A 23266-nucleotide genomic window follows, 5' to 3' on the forward strand; every position below is an offset into this window, starting at 1 on the left:
TTTTTGTTTGAGACAGAGTCTCGTTCTGTCACCCAGGCTAGAGTGCAGTGGCTGGATCTCAGCTCACTGCAAGCTCTGCCTCCCGGGTTTATGCCATTCTCCTGCCTCAGCCTCCCGAGTAGCTGGGACTACAGGCGCCTGCCACCTCACCTGGCTAGTTTTTTGTATTTTTTAGTAGAGACGGGGTTTCACCGTGTTAGCCAGGATGGTCTCGATCTCCTGACCTCGTGATCCGCCCATCTCGGCCTCCCAAAGTGCTGGGGTTACAGGCTTGAGCCACCGTGCCCGGCTTCTTTTCTTTTTAAAGACAGTTCTTGCTATGTTGCCCAGGCTGGTCTTGAACTCCTGACCTCAAGTGATCCATCCACCTCGGCCTCCCAAAGTGCTGGGATTACAGGCGTGAGCCACTGTGCACAGCCTAAAGGTTGCTTACCCGATACAAAAGTACAGCTAGATAGGGGGAAAAAGTTCTAGTGCTCTAAAGCACTATAGGGTGACTATAATTAACAACAATTTATTGTATATTTTCAAATAGCTAGAACAGCAGATTTTGAATGTTCCAACACAAAAAAATGATAAATGTTTGAGGTGATGGATATGCTAATTACCCTGATTTGATCCTTACACATTGTAAACATGTATCAAAATATCACAATATAGCCTGTAAATATGTATTAGGTATCAATTAAATATGTATTAGGTATCAAGTATTAAGTATCAATTAAAAATAATAACAGCTGGGGCCAGGTACGGTGGCTCATGCCTGTAATCCCAGCCCTTTGAGAGGCTGAGGTGGGCGGATCACCTAAAGTTAGGAGTTCAAAACCAGCCTGGCCAACATGGTGAAACCCCGCCTCTACTAAAAATACAAAAATTAGCTGGGCATGGTGGCGGGTGTCTGTAATCCCAGCTACTCGGAAGGCTGAGGCAAGAGAATTGCTTGAACCCAGGAGACGGAGGTTGCAGTGAGCCGAGGTTGTGCCATTGGACTCCAGCCTAGGCAACACGAACAAAACTCTGCCTCAAAATAATAATAATAATAATAATAATAATAGCTGGACACAGTGGCTCATGCCTGTAATCCCAGCATTTTAGGAGGCTGAGGTGGAAGGATCACTTGAGCTCAGGAGATCAAGACCAGCCTGGGCAACACGGTGAGACCCCATCTCAAAAACAAACAAACAAAATAATAAATAAACAAATGTCTGACAAAGCAGCACACGGATCTGGCACTGGAGTGTTCTCTGTCTCTGGACATCCATTATCTACACCCCTGTCCTTTCTGGGAAACAGCTTCGGGGAGTTCTACTTCTGGGAAACTACAGGGACAGCCCTGACAACAATAAACAGAAAACCATGCCAGAGGGCCTCAAATGCCCAACCATAAAGTGTGCTCCCATCCTATGGAGCAGCAAGTGCTTTATGGGCGTCATTTTTTTCCCTTTTTTTAATCTTTAAATAGCTAAGGATAATTGCTCTGAAGACGCAAAGCTAAACTAACTGCTAACATCCAAACACAGCCTGACAGTGTAGCTGCAAACTCTGCTCCTGGTCCATGGGTAAAAGGAGCTCTCAGCCTTGCAGGAGCCTTCTGTTGGTGCCGCCTGCCATGGGACAGGAAAGAAGCACCTGTGAGTAAGGGTCATGCACTCAATACACTGCTGCTGACTGCTAAGTGCCGGAATTTCATCTAGAGAAGCAGCTTTAGAAGTTAGGTGATGAATTCTACTCATTTTTAAATATATATACGTGTATATATAATCCCAGCATTTTGAAAGGCTGTGAAAGGCTGAGGTGGGCAGATCACTTGAGGTCAGGAGTTTGAGACCAGCCTGGGCAACATGGCGAAACCCCATCTCTACTAAAAATACAAAAATTAGCTGGCTGTGGTGGTGCGCACCTGTAGTCCCAGCTACTCAGGAGGCTGAGGCAAGAGGATCACTTGAACCCAGGAGGTGGAGGCTGCAGTGAGCTGAGATTGTACCACTGCACTCCAGCCTGGTGACGGAGTGAGACTCCGTCTAAAAAACCACCAAAACTCAAAATTGCCAACAGGAAGAAGGCAGGAGCAAAACAGGTGCTCACAGCTGCCAGAGATTTGTGGACCCTGCCTGGGGTAGAGGTCTAAATGCTGGCTCTGCATTGAAAACATAAGGGAATTTCTTTGTCTTGCTCTTGCTCCGGCTCCCTGTTACTGCATACCATGGTATCTCTTTTCTTTCTAGGTGACAATGCCCTATCCATAAGCAGGTTACTAACAAAATGGAGGACAGGACTTCACTCCTCCCCAAATACCTACAAGGGGAAGGTCCCCTTTTACTGAGCACCGTGGCCACAATTTTAACAGTTACTACAAAATAAAAGTTGCTACATTCTCATGATGATGGGTTTTCCCATCACCTGAAAAATTATTCACCGAGTGTCTGTAGCCAGCGTGAAAAACACCCCTAAAGTTTAGATATGCATCAGTATTTCCCTCAAGAATACACACGTTAAAAGCTTTCATAAAGAGAAAACAAAAATAAGGAGTTGAAAAACATAAAAGTATAAATTAATAGCCACAAAAGGGAGAAGTTAAAGAGAGACTATGAAAACATATTTGTCTTGCAGAAAGATACAATCTGAGAAGCAACCGTGCAGGACTTGGCTGAAAGTCAACAGGTGGCTGATCAAATGAAGCGATAGAAGCCGTGTAATTTGTCACATCAAGCATCTGCGACAAACCCACGCACAATCCGAGGAATGTAGGTGATCTGACAAAAGGCCTCATGTTTAAAATTCTCCCTAAGCTTCCCCAAATCCATCACAAATTTCCCTGCGTGAGCTACTTTTTCAGACACAGTTTAGCTATCTGTTCCTGTGACACTAGGTGCATTTAAAGAGTTCTTGGGGGCCGGGTGCAGTGGCTCATGCCCATAATCCCAGCACTTTGGGAGGCCACGGCGGGTGGATCACCTGAGGTCAGGAATTGGAGACCATCCTGGTCAATGTGATGAAACCCCCTCTCTACTGAAAATACAAAAATTAGCTGGGCGTGGTGGCGTGTGCCTGTAATTCTAGTTACTCAGGAGGCTGAGGTGGGAGGATTGCTTGAACCTTGGAGGCAGAGGTTGCAGTGATCTGAGATCGTGCTACTGCACTCCAGCCTGGTTGACGGAGCAAGACTTTGTCTCAAAAAAAAAAAAAGAGTTCTTGGGGGTGGGTGCGGTGGTTCACACCTGTAATCCTAGCACTTTGGGAGGCTAAAGTGGAAGGATGGCTTGAGGCAGGGATTTTGAAACTAGTCTGGCAACATAGTGAGACATCATCTCTGCCAAAAAAGAAAAAAAAAATTCATGTTGAGACACATTTGTGTAAAAAAAGAAAAAATTACCTAGGCGTGGTGGTGTGCACCTGTAATCCTAGGTATTTGGAAGGCTGAGCCAGGAAGATTGCTTGAGCCCAGAAGTTTAATGCTACAGTGAGCTATGATTGTGCTGCTGTGTTCCAGCCTGGGCAATAGAATGAGACCCTGTCTCAAAAACAACAACAACAAAAAACTGGACACAGTGGCTCGCACCTGTGATCCCAGCACTCTGGGAGGCCAAGGCAGGTAGATCACCTGAGGTCAGGAGTTCGAGACCAGCCTGACCAACATGATGAAACCCTGACTCTACTAAAAATACAAAATTAGCCAGGTGTGGTGGCACATGCCTGTAATTCCAGCTACTTGGGAGGCCGAGGCAGGAGAATCGCTTGAATCCAGGAGGTGGAGGTTGCAGTGAGCTAAGATCGCACCACTGCACTCTAGCCTGGGCAACAAGAGCGAAACACTGTCTCAAAAGAAAAAAAACCTCTATACTTTTTTTATTGTTACAATGACAAAAACAGAGGCTTTTCTCTCCAGGAGCTCTAAGTGAAATTAATGAGAATTCTCATGACCCTAGGAAGAGAAATTTTAAAAACAAACGTATAGGCCGGGTGTGGTAGCTCACGCCTGTAATCCCAGCACTTCGGGAGGCTAAGGCAGGTGGATCGCTTGAGGTCAGGAGTTCAAGATCAGCCTGGCCAACATGGTGAAACCCCATTTCTACTAAAAATACAAAAATTGGCCGGGCGTGGTGGCATGCACGCCTGTATCCCAGCTACTCAGGAGGCAGAGGCAGGAGAATCACTTGAACCCAGGAAGTGGAGGTTGCTGCAGAAAGCTGAGATCAAGCCACTGTACTCCAGCTTGGGCAACAGAATGAGACTCCATCTCAAAAAACAAACAAACAAGGAAACAAACAAACAAAGAAAACCACAAACATATAAACCAGGATTTAGGGTGGAAAGCAGAGGACTAGGATGGTAAGCAAAAGAACTGATTTACAGAGTAAAAGTCGTTCATATGCAAAAAAGGGCCAAAGCTGTTTTAGAGAAGTTTTCTACTGTTGATTTCCGAGGGTTTCAACACAACCAAGCAGCCTTCCCAGGGAAAGCCAGGTAGAGCAAAGGGTCTAAAATGAGCTCATTATCCGGCATCTCCCCTGGATAAATGAAGTACCCACCATACGGGGCTGCTCCAGATAGCTGAACGCCACCCTGTAAGTGGTACAGCTTTTCTTTGACTATGTCTGTAAATTTTCTTTCATTTTTTGAAATTTTAATATATTTATTTATTTATTTTATTTCGAGACCAGGCTGTGAGATTGGCTAATTTTTGTATTTTTGGTAGAGACGGGGTTTCACCATGTTGCCAAGGCTGGTCTCGAACTCTTGGGCTCAAAAATCCAAACGCCTCTGCCTCCTGAAGTGCTGGGATTACAAGCATGAGCCACCGCGCCTGACCTGTTTGTAAATTTTCTACTGACGGTGATTTTTCTATCATCTTCAACAGAGATGACCAACATACATACTTAAAGAAAGTGAGGCCGGGCGCGGTGGCTCAAGCCTGTAATCCCAGCACTTTGGGAGGCCGAGACGGGCGGATCACGAGGTCAGGAGATCGAGACCATCCTGGCTAACACGGTGAAACCCCATCTCTACTAAAATACAAAAAAACTAGCCGGGCGAAGTGGCGGGCGCTTGTAGTCCCTACTCGGAAGGCTGAGGCAGAATGGCATAAACCCGGGAGGTGGAGCTTGCAGTGAGCTGAGATCCGGCCACTGCACTCCAGTCCGGGCGACAGAGGGAGACCCTGCCTCAAAAAAAAAAAAGAAAGTGAACTTCCAACACAACTTGGTCGTAACAAGATTCTGCATATGAGAAAACCAAGAACCGGAAAGACAAGGGATCTGTCAGGAACACCACATGTTGCAACAGAACAATGACACCTGAGGTGACTTTCCCTTTCTTGTCAGACTAACAAGGACAGACACTTAAATTCATGCTCTTTAATTTCAAGGAAACCTCTCCCTCCTTCCCTTTTTCCTTTCCTTCCTTCCTCTTTCTCTCTCCCTCTCCCTTTCTTATATTTAATTTAAACAAACTTGGTTTCCTGTTTTCTCTGCAGAAAAGTAGAAATAAATTGAAGGGAGGAAGGAACAAGGAGGAGACAGTGAGAGGATTGGGGAGGCTCCCTGTACAAAAGGTGACAAGAACTGAGGACTGACAACTGGCAAAAGGCTGGCAAAAGTATGTTCTTTGTTTTGGCTTGCTTCCCATTTCTTTACTATATGTTGCACTTGGGTATTTATATAGTTAAGAAATTAATTTTTTTGTTTGTTTGTTTGTTTTTTTTTGAGACGGCATCTCACTCTGTCCCCCAGGCTGGAGTGCAGTGGCGCGATCTCGGCTCACTGCAAGCTCCGCCTCCCGGGTTCACGCCATTCTCAAAAAAAAAAAAAAAAAAAAGAAATTAATTTACTTTTCTTTCTATCCTCACTCCTTTCTGCCTCTCCTCTACCTCCCAAATCTTCTTCTTCTTCTTTTTTTTTTTTGAGACAGGGTCTTGCTCTTCACCCACATTGAAGTGCAGTGTCACAATCACAACTCACTTCAGCCTTGACCTCCTGGGCTCAAGCAATCGTCTTACCTCAGCCTCCCAAACAGCTGGGACCACAGGCATGCACTGACACTCTTGGCTAATTAAAAAAAAATTTTTTGTATTAATGGGGTCTCCCTATGTTGCCCAGGCTGCTCTTGAACTCCTGGGCTCAACCAATCTTTGGTCTCTCAAAGTGCTGGGATTAAAGGTATGAGCCACTCTGTCTGGCACCAAACCTTCTTGACATCTAACCATATTGTAAGATCTGCAGAGTGCAGGTCTATTAAGAGCCTGAGTTCTAATACCGGAACACCTTGGTGTGAATCCCAGCTTTCCCCCACTTGCTAACCGGGTCATCCTCTGTAAGGTACTTTAACACCTTGTTCTATAGTTTTCACATCTGTTAAATAAGAAAAATGAACAGAACCTACCTTACAGGCTTGTGTTATGAATTATTTATAAAGTCCTCCCTGAAATACTAGCTATTATTATCATAAATCTTTACCTTATCTCACAGATAATCAGTATCTTCTTTTTCTCAATTCAACAAAACCACAGTTGGTAGATAGTGCATATTTATTTTGAGAAGTCTTAACGAAGTACGGCTGGTCTAACAGGTTCTTTTCTTTCTTTCTTTCTTTTTTTTGGAAACGGAGTCTCGCTGTTTCCCAGGCTGGAGTAAAGTGGCGTGATCTTGGCTCACTGCAACCTCTGCCTCCCAGGTTCAAGCAATTCTCCTGCCTCAGTCTCCCAAGTAACTGGGATTACAGGCACCCACTACCACACCCAGCTAAGTTTTGAATTTTTAGTAGAGGTGGGGTTTCGCCATGTTTGGTCAGGCTGGTCTTGAAGTCCTGACCTCAAGTAATTTGCCCACCTTGGCCTCCCAAATTGCTGGGATTACAGACGTTAGCCACTGTGCCCGGCCTGGTCTAATAGGTTCTTGTAGCACATCTCAGGAAAGTGGCCTTGTGGTTCAGTCCAGCACTGGCAGAACACGCTGAAGTTTGAGACTGGACTCAAGTACACCTGTGAGTCAGCTATGTGGATCAGCCTTGAGCTCCAGGCCAGCCTGGGGCCACCCAGGGCCACCCTAGGGATTGCAGTTCCACAGAGCCTGGTACAGATCTGACATGGCCCCAATCAACCTCTCTAGGCCCATCTATTCTCTGCCACTAAAATTGTGCCCCAAATGCTTTGCTTCAAAAGCACAGCACTTCCCTGGGCTAGTCCTGCTGTTTCTTGCACTGCCCACGCTTGTTCATCTTTATCTGGAACACCTTTCTCCTCCTCACTCCCTGGCAAACTTCCACTTTCCCTTCCAGGTTTTATTTAACTCTCATTTCCTCTAACTGGAAGCCCCCTCAGCAGTGCCTGCCCTCTGTGCCAAGTCTCCTAGTTATGTCTATCCTGATATTTTCCAGAGTAATGGACACAATTCTGGCTGACCCTTCCCATAGACTGCCAGCTCCTAGAGAGCCCAGCAGCACTTCTGAATGATCAAATGATGGGCAAGCCTTTTGGACTTCTTTCAAAATTAAGCTCATGGGCTTTTGATCAGTGTTAAGAGTCAGATGAGGACCAGCGTGGTGGCTCACACCTGTAATCCCAGCACTTTGGGAGGCCCAGGTGGGAGGATTGCTTGAGCCTAGGGATTCAAGACCAGCCTGGGCAACATAGGGAGACCCTGTCTCTACAAAAAAGAAAAAAAAAAAAAGAGAAAATCTGGGCTCCTGGAGATTTGTTCTCAGTTGAAAGGGGGCCAGACATGTGAATTCTTACATTCCTAAAGTGCAGGGTAGCAGTTACCACCCATTTTTGGAGGAAGTTTCAAAGGAATCAGACAATAAACTTGTTTCTTAAGGACTTCTGAGAAAAGAGAAAACAATACTATAATTTCTGTTTAAGTGTCACTGGGCAAACAGGTATAACATGTAGGTCTGGCTCAAGTATGGATAGGTAGGAGAGAATTACAAATTTTTCATGAGCTCTGAAGTTGCAGCAACTTACTTACTTCAACGATAGAGTTCTAAAGGATTTGAAGAGTTGTGGAAATAGTAAAATGTTGTGCTAGGAGCCTCGTAGAATTAAAGAATGCAAGAGATAGAAGTGGCCTTACAGATCAATTACTAGTTCTCAATTATGAGTTAGTGATAACATTTTCACTGGTCCGCAGAAAACAGATACATTTGGATAATCTGCTATTTATTTTTTTTTACAGTATTGGCTCCAAGTGATACCATATATTTTTTTAAAAGCTACATAAATTCAATATAAATAGTTGTTATTCTGAGATTAAATATGTTTACACTTTTGTGGTACTAAAATATTCTTTCATGAAAAGATGATGATTATAAATAATAGTTTGGTCTTTTTTTTTTAAAAAAAGAAAAAGCTGAAATGTAACATATATATTCCCAGTTAGGTTTTTTTTTGAGATGGGGTCTTGCTCTGTTGCCGAGGATGGAGTGTAGCAGAGATAACGGCTCACTGTAGCCTCCAACTCCTGGGCTTGAGAGATCCTCCTGCTTTAGCCTCTTGAGTAGCTGGGACCCCAGGTGCGTGTTACCACACCTGGCTATTTTTTTTCAATTTTTTGTTGAGATGGGATCTCACTGTGTTGCACAGTCTGGTCTCGAACTCCTGGGCTCAAGTGATCCTCCCCTGCCTCAGCCTCCCAAAGTGCTGGGATTACAGGTGTGAGCCACCACACCCAGTGAACACAAGTTTTATACAGTCCATTAGAGTGCATATTAAGCCCCACTGTGCTTTGCCACAATGACTTTTTACAATCAAGTAAAATAACTTGGCCTTTACAGGGCCTTTAAATGCACAAATTATGCCCTGTTGTGATTTTCATCCGATCAACTCAACCAGATAGCATGAGAAGATTTTATAAATATACACAAATAAATATGCACTTATTTCATAACCTCCACTTATAAGCTAATTGGTTCACTTTCTTCCTTATCAGTCATAAAACAGTAGCCACCACTATTCTTTCCTTGCAGTTCACAACATATAGTTCTACTGCAATAATTCTGACTCTAGGACCAGATGGGCCAGCTTACTCATGCCCTTCTACTGAGTCATGTAAATATCACAAGATGACACGTGCTACCAAGACAAACAGAAAAGCCTTTAAACTCAGCCCTGGAGCCAGGAAAATATTCAAAACTGTGATGCCAAAATTTGACCCCATTGATCTCAATTTTTCCTTATTATTCCAATTAGTTTTGTAGTCACTCTATTTATGGGAGTTCCTAATGCCTGCTGTTAACTGAATTTGCTGTTTGGTATGCAGGCTCACATGCTTACGTTTCTTCCTTGCAAAAAGTTTGAACTAGCAGCCATAAACTCAACCCATTAAAGAGGCCAAAGTGGCTGGGCGCAGTGGCTCACACCTGTAATCGGGCCCTCTGAGAGGCCGAGGTGGGCAGATTGCTTGAGTCCAGGAGTTTGAGACCAGCCTGGGCAACACGGTAAAATCCTGTCTGTACTAAAAAATACAACGGGCATGGTGGTGTGTGCTTGTGGTCCCAGCTACTCAGGAGGTGAAGATGGGAGAATCACCTGAGCCTGCGGAGGTCGAGGCAGCAGTGAGCTGAGATCACGCCACTGTACTCCGGCCTGGGCAACAGAGTGAGACCCTATCCCCTCCCCCGAACTCCCAAAAAGGCCAACTAAAACAAAAGCTGTTACCTAATGTAAGATGAATATCCAGTAAACCTTATTTAAAACTTTTTTTTTTTTTTTTTTTTTTTTGAGTCGGAGTCTCGCTCTGTGGCCGGACTGGAGTGGCAGTGGCCGATCTCAGCTCCACTGCAAGCTTCCGCCTCACGGTTTATGCCATTCTCCTGCCTCACCTCCCGAGTAGCTTGGGACCTAAGGCGCCACGCCACTCGCCCGGGCTAGTTTTTGTTTTTTTAGTACGAGACGGGGTTTCACTGTGTTAGCAGATGGGTCTCGGATCTCCTTGACCTCGTGATCCGCCCGTCTCGGCCTCCCAAAGTGCTGGGATTACAGGCTTGAGCCACCGCGCCGGCCCTAAAACTTTTTTTAACTTTAATTTCTTTTGCATTAAAAAATTTTTTTTTTGAGACGGAGTCTCTATCTGTCGCCCAGGCTGGAGTGCAGTGGTGTGGGAATCTCGACTCACTACAACCTCCACCTGCTGGGTTCACTCCATTCGCCTGCCGAGTAAGCTGGGACTACAAGTTGCCTTGCCCACAACACCCGGCTAATTTTTTTGTGTTTTTTGGTAGAGACGGGGTTTCCACCATGTTAGCCAGGCATGGGTTCTCGATCTCCTGACCCGTGATCCAGCCGCCTCGGGCCTCCCAAGTGCTGGATTACCAGGCGTGGAGCCCACTGCACCGGCCAAAAAAACATTTTTTTAATCTTAAAAAAAAATAAGATAGGGTCTCAGCCATGTTGCTCAGGCTGGTCTCAAACCTCCTGGCCTCAAGTTAGTCCAACCGCCTTGGCCGTCCAAAGTTGCTGGGGATCAGGTGTGAGGCCACCATGGCCCAGCCCAGTAAAGTATTATCTTACTCACCATTTTTTAAAAATTTTTTTAAAATTTTGAAATATTTTAGACTTACAGAAAAGCTGGTAAAAATACTACATCCTGTCCCAGCTTTCCCTCATGCTAAGACACATTTAAACACAGTACACATATCAAAACTAAGAAATTACCACTGGAATAATTCTATTAACCAAACTTACAGACTTTATAAGATTTCACCACTTTCTCCACTAATGTCCTTTCTTGGCACTCGAGAGCCAATCCATGATCCCACATAACACAAAAAGGTTAATTCACCAACTATAGGAATAGGTTTCATCCACAGGCAAGTAAGGTATCCGCCTTCTATGGTGACTTCATGGCCATATATATTCGGGGAACCCTGGGAGGAAAAGATTAGGGGAAAGGTTTTCTGCTTGAGTTTATTTCATATACTCCACTTTTTTAACTTATCTTGCTAAAAATGTTTTCCAGGCATTGGACCAAAAAACTTTTAAAATCTTGGTTTGGGCTGATGGTAATGACTTGAAATAATCATTCTAAGTGTCCGTAGGTAGATAAAGCCTCAAAATAGCACAGATAAATTCCCAGAAAGAAACTTTCAAGTGTGCACTCATTTTCTTTTCTAAATAGAATATGAAGGTGAAAAAATCAGAGACCCCCCAGTGGTTGAAAGCCCTTTCGGACTTTGGCTTATTAGTGTAGGTGTTTGCTTTACTCTTCTTACATGCCCAGGCAACCAGAAGAGCCAAGGGCTTGGGTACCCCCAGAAACCACCACACATCCTGAGAGGTCGGGACTGCTCCAGGCTCACTCGTGGGGGTGCACTGGCACTCCCCTCAGCCAGTTTCCACACAGAGGCCCACTCCTCTGCTCCATGACAGAAGCCCCAGATGTCGAATGCAGTCCCTGCTTTTTGGGAGAATTTGCCCCCACCTCCCAATGAAGATGGCAGTCTGCCCCTTTTTCTGGGGGGAGTCAAAGGGCTGGGTTGCAAGGAAGTACTGGTCATGTCAGAAGGACGGGGGTCTATTCCCAGCTCTTCCTGAGGCCAAGTCCCCAGGGAATTTATTTACCGAATAGACTCTCATTTCCCTTTGGTTTAAAACGTGGGCTAATGGGCTGGGCGGCGGTGGCTCATGCCTGTAATCCCAGCACTTTGGGAGGCCGAGGTGGGCGGATCACCTGAGGTCGCAGGAGATGGAGACCAGCCTGACCAAAAAGAAGAAACCCCGTCTCTAGTGGAAAATGCAAATTAGCCGGGCGTGGTTGGCGCATGCCTGTAATCTCGCTATGCCGGAGGCTGAGCAGGAGAATGTGCTTGAGACCCAGGAGGTGGAGGTTGCGGGTGAGCCAAGATCACACCATTGCACCCCAGCCTGGGCAACAAGAGGCAAAAACTCCATCTCAAAAAAATAAATTTTAAAACAAACAAACAAAGAAATAAATAAATAAACAAACAAAATAAAATAAAATTTGGGGCTACTGGATGCCTCTACCTCTTTCCCCAGGGCCTTGTGAAACAACAGTTTAGAAAGGTGCATTGTGCTGTCTGTTAAATTGCGGGGCAAATAGCTGGTATTAACATGCATGTTTCTAATACAAATGGCTATTTTATGGGATGGTAGTTATTTATTTATGGTATATAAAAATAATTATTTATATTATATTGCTATTTTCATAGGCAACATAGTTTAAGGTTCACACCAGAAGATGTGGAAGGGGAAACCAAAGTTGAGGGCTTGTTGCTTAGTGAATGCTTCAGAAGATTAAGCTAAACTTAGTGGTTTCTCAATCGGGGAAATTTTTGCCCTCAGGGAAATTTGACATTTGGACTTTTTTTTTTTTGAGACTGAATTTTGTTCTTGTTGCCAAGGCGTGGAATGCCAAATGGCGCACTCTTGCTCACTGCGCAACCTCCACCTCTCGGATTCAAGTGATTCTCCCTGCCTCAGCCTCTGCTAGTAGCTGGAATTAAGGCATGCGACCCACCCCACGCCCAGCTAATTTTGTCATTTTTAGTAGAGAACGGGGTTTCTCCCATTGGTTGGTCAGGCTGGTCTCAAACCTCCCCGACCTCAGGTTGAATCTGCTCACCTCGGCCTCCCAAAAGTGCTGAGATTATTAGGTGTGAACGCACCCCACGCCCAGTAGCTTTTTTTTTTTTTTTTTGAGACAGAGTCTCGTCTGTCACCCAGGCCTGAGTGCAGTAGTGCAATCTTGGCTTCACTGCAGTCTCTGCCTCCCACGGTTCAAAGCCGATTCTCCTGCCCTCAGGCCTCCGAGCAGCTGGGGGATTACCAAAAAAAGCGGTGCACCCACCCACACTCGGCTAAATTTTGAATTTTTAGTAGGAGATGGGGTTTCACCCATATTGGGCCAGGGCTGTTCCTTGAAAAAATCTTGTGACCTCCAAGGTGATCCACCCAACCTCAGCCTCCCAAAGTGCCCTGGGATTACCAGGTGTGGAAGCACTGTGGGCCTGGGCCAGCTTCGTTTTTTTTTGAGACCGGGGTTTTTTTAGGACAAAGTTAGCTGGGAACAGTCCCCTAATTGGTCTGAAAGACTGGGCCACCACAATCCCAACCCGCAGTCATTCTGGAGGAATGAAAGTCAAGATTTGATGAAGACCATGAGAATGCATGTCTAAACATGACAGAAACTGGGTTTTAATTACACCAACTAGGTAGGCTCTTTTTCTTTGAAAAACTACCGATTCTCCTTTTTTTTTTTTCTGAGGCAGAGTTGGTTACCCCAGTCACCCCGGCTGGAGTGCAGTGGTGCAATCTTGGGTCCACTGCCAACCCCACCACCTCCAGGTTTCAAGCAATTCTCCTGGCCTTAGCCTCCTAAGTGCTGGGATTACAGGCGCCCACCTCCATGCAGGCTAAGTTTGTATTTTAGGAGAGATGGGTTTCCACCATGTTAGCCAGGCTGGTCTCAAACTCCTGACCTCAAAGTAATCTGCCTGCTGTGGGCTTCCCAAAGGTGCTGGGAATTACAGACTTGAGCCCACCGCGCCTGGCCAGAAACCATGATGCTCTTGTATTCTTCCCAGTGGGTGCATGCTGGGCAGGGTATGAGTGCGGTGGGGGACAAGGCCAGGGCCAGAGGCCTCTCCTCTGCATCTTCCTACAAGCTGGGTTGTTGGTCCCTGTCTGAGTTGCGGCGGCAGGTCCAAGATGGGAGAGGGGTCTGCACCCCTGCCTAGGAGCAGGTCTAGAGGTAGAGGGGAGTGTCTCTTCTGTGCGGGCTCTCTCTCCTGCCAGGCTCTCATGCCTCAGGTTGGTGCCAGCACCTGAAGATTGCCGCTGGGACTGTTGGAGAGGAGTGAGGGAAGAGATTTGAGACTACTGTACTTTCCTGGCCCTATCCTGTTCACTAATCAGCTCAACCACGAGGGTTTGGCGTCAGCCGGACAAGAGTGCGAAGGTTGGGTTCAAGGCCGTTGGTGGCCACCAAACTGGGAGGCTTCAGGCCCATGTACAGAACTAAGCGTGTTAGAAAAGGAGAACCCAGATGGACCGAAGCGTCTCCATACTTCCTGTGCACAAACAAGCCTAGAGGAACACAATCTATCTAATATCATCCAATGAGGACGCCTGCAGGAGGCAAAGCCATTCTCCAGACTCCTGGCCTAGCATTAATTCAGGTCTTCCCTCTGTTTCCTAGGCGCCTGCCTCTTTAGAAACAGATCCATGCAGTGTATATTCTTTCGTGCCTTGTTACTTCCACACAACATAACGCTCCTGGGATCATCCATGTTATATTCCTCTGTACTGTTGAGTAGTATTCCGTTGTATGAATGTATCACAGTTTGTTTATCCATTCTCCTGTTGATAGACTTTTGGGTTGTTTCCAGTGTTTTACTATTATAAATAAAGCTGCTTAGAAATTTCCATTTTCTGTTTTTTTTGTTTTTGTTTTTTTAGCACTAGAGAAATGAATCAACATGAAAATCACACACCAAATAAACTGATGAATCTAAGATTTAGGAAGAAGCCTAGGAGGAGAAGGAAAAGAACATTCATCAGGCACCCTCCTTCTTAAGGGTCACCAAGCGGTAGCAACATTCCTTCATTAAAGAGATGCATGCTTCATGGCTGGGCACAGTGGCTCACGCCTGTAATCCCAGAACTTTGGGAGGCCGAGATGCGCGGATCACTTCAGGTCAGGAGTTCAAGACCAGCCTGACCAACATGGTGAAACCTCATCTCTACTAAAAATACAAAAAATTAGCCAGGCATGGGGCACACGCCTGTAATCCCAGCTACTCCAGAGGCTGAGGTGGGAGAATCGCTGGAACCTGGGAGGTGGAGGTGGCAGTGAGCCAAGATTGCACCACTGCACTGTAGCCTGGGAGACAGTGAGACTCCGTCTCAAAAAAAAAAAAAGAAAAAAAAAAGATGCATGCTTCTTTTTATGACTCTTCTAGGCTGGAAAAATGCAATGATCTACTCTGGTGGAATATTACTGTTGGAATCATTTCCTTTCAAGACTGATGAAAACTTGGCAAGAAATGCTGATTGACAAACAGACCTTGAGGCCCATCTCTGGGTTCGGCATTTGTTTTGGTTAACTTTGCTTGGCTGCTACCCATTTGTAACATTAACCATTTATAGAGCCCATCATGATTCGCAGGGGACTTTAAAGACATTGCACAATGTCTCTACCACAGCCTTAACTCAGCTCTCATCACTTCTAGCAGGAGGGTACAGACACTGCGGGTTACTACCTACAAGCCATGGCAACTCTTTTACTAGCAACTCTGTGCCCTTAGGCAGAAACCAGGCTTATTGATTTATCCTATGATAGACCAGATATTCAGATATTCAGGGAAGGGGACTCCCCTCTCCATTCCCAGAGGGCGAATTTTGACTGATCTAAGCCAATCATCGTGGCCTAATTCCCTTGCTGGCGATTGGGTTAGGTAGAGCATAGGCCACACTTCTGGCCAATGAGAAGTCAGAGAAAGTTGGCTGGAGGGCTTCTAAGAAAGGTATTGCTTTTTCTTAAAAAGAGGACATTAGACATATGAAAAAAGGAATAAGTCTTTTTGTCTCTGGATGTGACTATATGAGGAGGTGATTCCTGGAGCTGTGGCCATGAGGGGACAAGGCTGAAGACAAAAGCCAAAATACTGAGGAAGCAGACAGAAACAAAAATACCACTTATTAAATTTAAATAACACACAAAAATATATAAGATGAGCTGACTAATTTAAATATCAGGTTTTGAGCTATGTCCCTGGGGAGGGTTTGAGATATATGATAATGCTTCTCAAGGTATGGCAAGAGATATTCCGAAGATGCAGAAGCCCTTGACTCCAGGTCCGGCTTGGTGATCATCCACTCCTACTGGAGTGCCTCAGAAGGCTGGTGCCCCCATCCACCTTCAAACCTGAAGCTGGTGGCTGTGGATTCAAGCTACGCTTACTAAGATACATGTTGAACATCCCTAATCTGAAAATCTAAAATCTGGGGCCGGGCGCGGTGGCTCACGCCTGTAATCCCAGCACTTTGGGAGGCCGAGGCGGGCAGATCACCTGAGGTCAGGAGTTCGAGACCAGCCTGGCCAACATGGTGAAACCCCATCTCAGCCAAAAATACAAAAATTAGCTGGGTGTGGTGGTGGGTGCCTGTAATCCCAGCTACTAAGGAAGCTGAGGCAGGAGAATTGCTTGAACCCAGAAGGTGGAGGTTGCAGTGAGCCGAGATTGTGCCACTGCACTCTAGCCTGGGCAACAAGAGCGAAACTCCGTCTGAAAAAAAAAAAGACAACCTAAAATCTGAAATGCTCCAAAATCTGAGCTTTTTGAGTGCCAACATGATGCTCAGAAAAGTAGTCACTGACTGGAACATTCCAGATTTCGAGTTTTTGGATTACGAATGCTGAACGAATAAGTATACATAATGCAAATATTCCAAAATCTGGAAATCCCAAAATCCAAAACATTTCTGGCCCCAAGTATTTTGGATAAGGGATATTCAGTCTGTGGTATATGGAAGGAAGTTTATACTGACCGCCCTTTTGGGTGGCGTCTAAGATCTAGGAAACTATTCAGCCTCTAAAAAGAGATTCAGAAATACCCGTCACTCCTAGTCCCTGCAGGACTGGAAGGGTGGTAAAAAGCCTTAGTAAACCTAACATTCCCATATTGTCTCCTTCATTGGAACACGTTGGCAGATGGAATACTGCATGCATAATTTCTCTTTCTATTTCTGAATCTATTCCTTTAGATCTCCCCTCCCCATTATTAAATAGGATGTCCTAAGTATGCAGAAATGTGAAGAACAGAATTATCACCATAGTTTATTACCTACATAAAACAATACTTTGTTCTATTTCTGTCGTTCCTTTCTGAACTTATTTTAGGAAGTAGAGCCTCTTAGGTCTGAGTATTTTTGTTTTATTTTTGTCTTTTGTTTTGGTTTTAATATTTATTTATTTTAAAGATGGAGTTTCGCTCTTGTTGCCCAGGCTGGAGTGCAATGGCACAATCTCAGCTCACTGCAACCTCAGTCTCCCAGGTTCAAGTGATTCTCCTGTCTCAGCCTCCCGAATAGCTGGGATTACAGGCCCATGCTACCACGCCCAGCTAATTTTGTATTTTTAGTAGAGACAGGTTTCACCATGTTGGTCAAGCTGGTCTCAAACTCCTAACCTCAGGTGATTCACTCATCTCGGCCTCCCAAAGTGCCGGGATTACAGGCATGAGCCACAGCACCCGGCCTTGTTTTTAAGATTTCAAGAAGGATGGTGAAAGTTCCTGAAGATAAGGAACACGCAAGTAAAGGGTCAACTTTTTTAAAGGGAAAACTTTGGAAATTTTACAAGAACCAATTAACTCTGCAATTTGGGAAAATTCTAGAAAACAGAACCCAGCAGATCATCAGCAAACTCCTGAAACAGTATAAAAATGTGAGATATTACTAGCTGACTGTGAACATCATCTTGCGGTAGAAAATGAGGCCAAAGTGAGTCACGTATAGTGGACAATGATGAGTTCTTCAGATAAAGAGGAAGTAATAAATATAATCTACAGAGTTTAGCTGAGCTTTTTATTCTGTCTGATATGATAGCCTTCTCAATGAGCTAAACTGTTACCGTTAGGAGGGAATGAGGTAGTTCAGAAGGGATCACTTAAGGGGGGTTGTCAGCAGCTCTACACCACTCTTAGGTGGGCAGTTCAAGTGGTCCCCCACTGGGGTCTATTCCTCTGCTGGGTTGATTTTAGTGTCTTATCCAACAACTTCATAAAGGGCTTCTAACAGCAGCTGACAAACAGTAGGTAGTGTTATTATTATGAAATCGAGAACATGCCTATTAAGCTAAAAAAAAAACAGGTCTTCTAAATACAAATCCAGTGCTCTTTCCACGGTATTGTGCAGGGCAGGACTGGCCCACCCAAACCCCTGGGAGGAGGTGGCAGGTTCACAGGGGAAGCACACATATTGGCAGCATATCTAAAGGAGCTGGGCCATGCCATTTCCAAAGCTCCAAGGATGGAAGGCACCTTAATTGGAAAAAATTTGGGGGGAATAGAAGTGGAATAAGGGAAGTAAATATAAGTGCATGTTACAAATAGATTCTGAGAGGGAGTTCTTGAAACAGTTAGTTACCTGTCTGAAGCAAATGGGAAATAAGTACTCTCTTGGCAGTACAATGTACTCATTCTGTCTTTCTCTATAATTTTCAATTATTGAGCACCTACTATAAGTCTTCTGCTGGCCCTTTTTGTCATCATGAGGGTGACCTCACTGCCACAGCAATTCCACACTGCTCTGATCTCTCTAGCCACAGCCCAGGACATTCCACAAAGCACGAAGCAGGAAAGAAGAAATAAATTCACTTACCTGGCCTGCCAGGTTGAAGTAAGAATGATTGGTCAGGTTGACTGGTGTGGCCTGACTGGCCTGTGCTCTATAGTTGACCACGAGCTCCCCGCCATCCAGTGTGTATGTCACCCAGACTTTTAACTCTCCGGGGTAGCCTTCCTCACCATCTGGACTGACGCGCGAGAACTGGACGCCATTGGACAGCACCCGAGGGGTCCAGAGCACCTGGAAAAATTGTTTTCAAAGTTGTGTAGTTGCTTCAACCTCAAGTTAAATGCCACATTTCAATATTTAAAGACAACTGATTTCACAAGGAAAGTGGTTATATAATCAATTAAGACTTTTGAATGATAGCCTGGATTTTTTTTTTTTTTTTTTGAGACAGGGTCTCAGTATGTTGTCCAGGCTGGAGTACAGTGATACATCTTGGCTCACTGCAACCTCCACCTCCCAGGTTCAAGAGATTCTCGAGCCTCAGCCTCCCGAGTACGATTATAGGCATGAGCCACCGTGCCCGGCTAATTTTTGCATTTTTCACAGAGACACGGTTTCGCCATGATGACCAGGTTGGTCTCGAACTCCTGACCTCAAGTGATCTACCTGCCTCGGCCTCCCAAGATGCTGGGATTACAGGCATGAGCCACCGCACCCAGCCCCTGGATTTTAATTATTCCAAATTTTTGTTTTTCTCTACCTTCTCACACTCCCCATTCTCTTTTCTCTAACTTTGTATGTATATGTGTGTCTACAATATTTTCCTCTCTTCTTCTTTGATGATTTTTCTTTGATTTTATTTTTTATCTTGTAGCCCCACTCTGCTAAATGCCATATAGCAATATCTGCTGAGAGTACTAAAAAAACTTTAATAAATCAGCCCCTGTCTCTTGGGGGTACTATATACAAACATTTATTAAAATTCCTGCAAGGCTCTCTGTGTTCCCTAGGCAGAGTTCCAAACAAATAAGGCACTTGTGCCATTAAGAAGAGATGTAGCCCACAAGTCAAGAGTCCTGATTTGGGGGGCCTCATTTGTGGCTAGCTCATTGTGTGACTCTAGGCATTAATCTCTTTCATAAAATAAAGGGGTTGAAGAAATTATCTCGAAGTTTCTTCTTGTTCTAGAAAATATGATTCTAAGACTGACAAAAAAAGTATGGAGTTTATTTTTAAAGTTTTTTTTTTTGTGGTCGGGTGCAATAGCTCGTGCCTGTAATCCCAACACTTGAGCTCAGGAATTCAAGACCAGCCTGGGCAACATAGTGAGACTTCATCTCTCTAAAAAAGTTTAAAAAATTAGCCAGGTATGGGCTGGGTGCGGTGGCTCATGCCTGTAATCCCAGCACTTTGGGAGGCCAAGGCAGGCGGATCATGAGGTCAGGAGATTGAGACCATCCTGGCTAACACAGTGAAACCCCGTCTCTACCAAAAATACAAAAAATTAGCCAGGCATGGTGGGAGGCACCTGTGGTCCCATCTACTCAGGAGGCTGAGGCAGAAGAATGGTGTGAACCTGGGAGGCGGAGCTTGCAGTGAGCCGAGATCGTGCCACTGCACTCCAGCCTGGGCGACAGAGAGAGACTCTGTCTCAAAAAAAAAAAAAAAAATTTGCCAGGTATGGTGGTGCACACCTGTAGTCCTAGCTACTCAGGAGGCTGAGAAGGGAGGATCGCTTGTGCCCAGGAGGTTGAGGCTACAGTGAGCTGAGATCGCACATACCATTGCACCATTGCACTCCAATCTGGGTGACAGAGTAAGACATTGTCTCCAAAAAGTAAATAAATAAGTAAAAAGCATTTTGCTTTTGGAAATAGGAATTGGAATCTTGGATTAACATAGTGGCTGTTCTCAACTTTGTCCTAGAGGCTCCATGATTACACTTATAGGGAAAGGAAAATGAACATTTATCGGGTACCCATTATGAGTCAAGACTCTTTGCTAGAAACTTCACAGACACTGTCTCATCTGTCTCAAAGCAGACTTAAAGTAGGTAACATTATCCTCATTGAATAATGAAAGAATGGAGGCTCAGTGAGGATAAACCGCTTGCCCCAGGTCACACAGCTAGCGTGTGGCATTGGATTGGATCCTGAGTCTGTTCCGTTATTCTATACTATCAGGGGATGAGTTGGCCAGAGATTCCCAGTGCCTTTAGAGAGCTCTGGGATCACTAAAGAAGGGGCCTGTTGCAGGCATGAGACCTCCAATTTGTTGAATGCTGAATAGTCAATGACCTTGTGCTTTACATAAATCATCTTGCAAGGTAAAGATTTGGTTGAACCAAATGAAATGACCATCATTGTAGGTCAAAACAGTTGAACACTGGCAATTTCAAGTGGCTTCAACAAATACTATTTACCTCCATTTTACAGATGAGCAAATTGAGTTCAGTGGAGTTAACTTATACCCACATCTACCTTCCACTTCCTAGTGTGCGTTGGGGAGGGTAGGGAGTTTCATACTTCCTGTCCATTGTTTAGAAGGAAAAAAAATCTTGTTTAAAGTCACATATGTGGCCGGGTGTGGTGGCTCACACCTGTAATCACAGCACTTTGAGAGGCCAAGGTGGGCAGATCACTTGAGGTCAGGAGTTCGAGACCAGCCTGGCCAACATGGTGAAACCTCATCTCTACTGAAAATACAAAAATTAGCCAGGTGTGGTGGTGGGCACCTGTAATCTCAGCTACTCGGGAGGTTAAGGCAGGAGAATTGCTTGAACCTGGGAAGTGGAGGTTGTAGTGAGCTGAGATCACGCCACTGCACTCCAGCCTAGACAACAGAGCAAGACTCCATCTCAAAAAATAAGTAAATAGATAAAGTTATACATGTTATTTGTGACAGAGCTAGGGTTCAAACTCAGGACTGGCTGTCTCCACTATTCCACATCTTAGTCTCAGTGAAGTTTTTATTTGAATCTTCCTTTTCAACAAAACAGTTGAGGCCAAACTCTATAGATTTGAAAGATAATAGCCTCTATGGGACACAGGAGTGGCCTCTGAGCCCAGGATCTGTCCACTTTGCTCTCACAGACGTGGCATTTGCCAGGAAGGAGAACCCAGCAGGAACGGAGGTTTCTGCCTTCACCTACAGTGAAAGCAGCTGGTATGTGAAATACTTTCACCGAGCTTAGTGAAAAATTCATTTTACACCCTAGTTAGCTCCCAGAAAGGTTGAACTGTCAAGACACTCAAAATATGAAGCCTGTTACATGTAATTAAAAAGGAAACAGAATATCCCAAATAGAACATTTCAGGAATTAAATACTTGAAATGAAATCTTAACTTGCTACCTAGTTTTTCTTTTGCAGAGAAAGGACACAATGGAAAGATTTTTGGTAAACCAATATGATTGGTTAAGTATAATTCCTATTTATAGAATGATTTCCCTGAGCCTACAGTTTCCAAATTTCCAGAAACTTTGCAGCTCTAGACCTTCTTATACCATTTCAAATCCTATTCAACTTTCATCTTAAAAAAAAATGTGTTGGTGGCCGGGTGCAATGGCTTATGCCTGGAGTTTGAGACCAGCCTGACCAACATGGAGAAACCCTGTACTCTACTAAAAATACAAAATTAGCCGGTTGTGGTGGCACATGCCTGTAATCCCAGCTACTTGAGAGGCTGAGGCAGGAGAATCGCTTAAACCCGGGAGGCGGAGGTTGCAGTGAGCTGACAACACGCCATTGCACTCCAGCCTGCGGGACAAGAGCAAAAAAACTCCGTCTCAAAAAAAAAAAAAAAAAAGCGTTGGTATAAATAGAAAAACACATACCTCCAAACCAACAATTATATTCAGTCATTGTTGAGACGTGACACAATGTAAAACAACGTTCATCTGATGGGCGCATGGCACTATGTCAAAACCGACTGTTCAAAAACTTTCAGTGACTTCATAAAAATGTTGAAAGTCGGCCAGGTGCGGTGGCTCAAGCCTTTAATCCCAGCACTACGGGAGGCCAAGGTGGGCGGACCACCTGAGGTCAGGAGTTCGAGACTAGCCTGACCAACATGGAGAAACTCCGTCTCTACTAAAAATACAAAATTAGCCAGGCGTGGTGGCGCATGCCTGTAATCCCAGCTACTCGAGAGGCTGAGGCAGGAGAACTGCTTGAACCCAGGAGACGGAGGTTGCGGTGAGCTGAGATGGCACCATTGCACTCCAGCCTGGGCAACGAGAGCAAAACTCTACCTCAAAAAAAAAAAAAAAATGTTCGAAGTCTTTCCCTACCCCTCTCAGGGCCACTGTGCAGCCATTCTCTCCCATATCCATGTATTGAATGAAATGCTTTGGCTCTTCAAGGCCGGTTCCAATCCTACCTCCTAGGTTGCTATTTCATTTGTTCACACCCAGTTCCTACTGCGCCTTGTTGTCATCTGTTGCGGCACTTGTGGCTTCTCGCCTTTAACAGTTATCATGTAAGAGTCCACCTCCCTCTTTATACTGTGAGCCTCAGGAGTCCCCGGCCTACTGTGCCCCCCGCTTCACAGAAGGGGCTCAAGGGCACACTGCACCGAAGGCTACGTACACTCACAATTTTGCTGTGTTCTTGAAGGGAATATAAGTTAAGCAACACCACGGAAAATGCCACAGTGAACAGCGGGAGCAGGGGCAAGCTAGAACGAGGTGCTGTCCTAAGGCTCCTCCAAAGATCCCTGTCTGAAGCCAGGCTGGGCCTTACTTCCTGTGGTTGGAGTTTGCTCATGATCCTGGCATGTTCTAGAGATTCTGCCCTAATATGGGCAGAGCACATGCTGCCCTCTGCCTCCCTGGCATGAAGAGTCCCATCCTGAGGAAAGGGAAACCCATGGGGCAGTCAGTCTGGTTCCAGGCCACCAGCAGGAAGCTCATGGAAGCGGGGAAGCCAGAGCCACCAGCCTCCTTCTGCAGGACAAGTGATAGTTCGAGGCAGAAGAGAAGAAACTGTGGCCATTAGTGGGCATACATGTTTCTGTCTTC

General features: G+C 45.1%; 1 protein-coding gene across 1 annotated transcript in view; it reads right to left on the reverse strand.

Annotated features, from left to right (window-relative positions):
• The window catches only part of GALM (galactose mutarotase), a 56488-nt gene that overhangs the window by 11102 nt on the left and 22120 nt on the right, over positions 1 to 23266 (reverse strand). The window contains exons 3-4 of the mRNA XM_017860409.1: positions 18332 to 18538; positions 10773 to 10857 (exon numbers count right to left, since the gene is read on the reverse strand). Coding sequence (XP_017715898.1) covers positions 10773 to 10857; positions 18332 to 18538 — 292 coding nt within the window. The remainder of the gene's footprint in view (positions 1 to 10772; positions 10858 to 18331; positions 18539 to 23266) is intronic.

The sequence above is a fragment of the Rhinopithecus bieti genome, unplaced genomic scaffold (genome assembly GCF_001698545.2).
Source record: "Rhinopithecus bieti isolate Rb0 unplaced genomic scaffold, ASM169854v2 scaffold_52032, whole genome shotgun sequence".
NCBI lineage: Eukaryota > Metazoa > Chordata > Mammalia > Primates > Cercopithecidae > Rhinopithecus > Rhinopithecus bieti.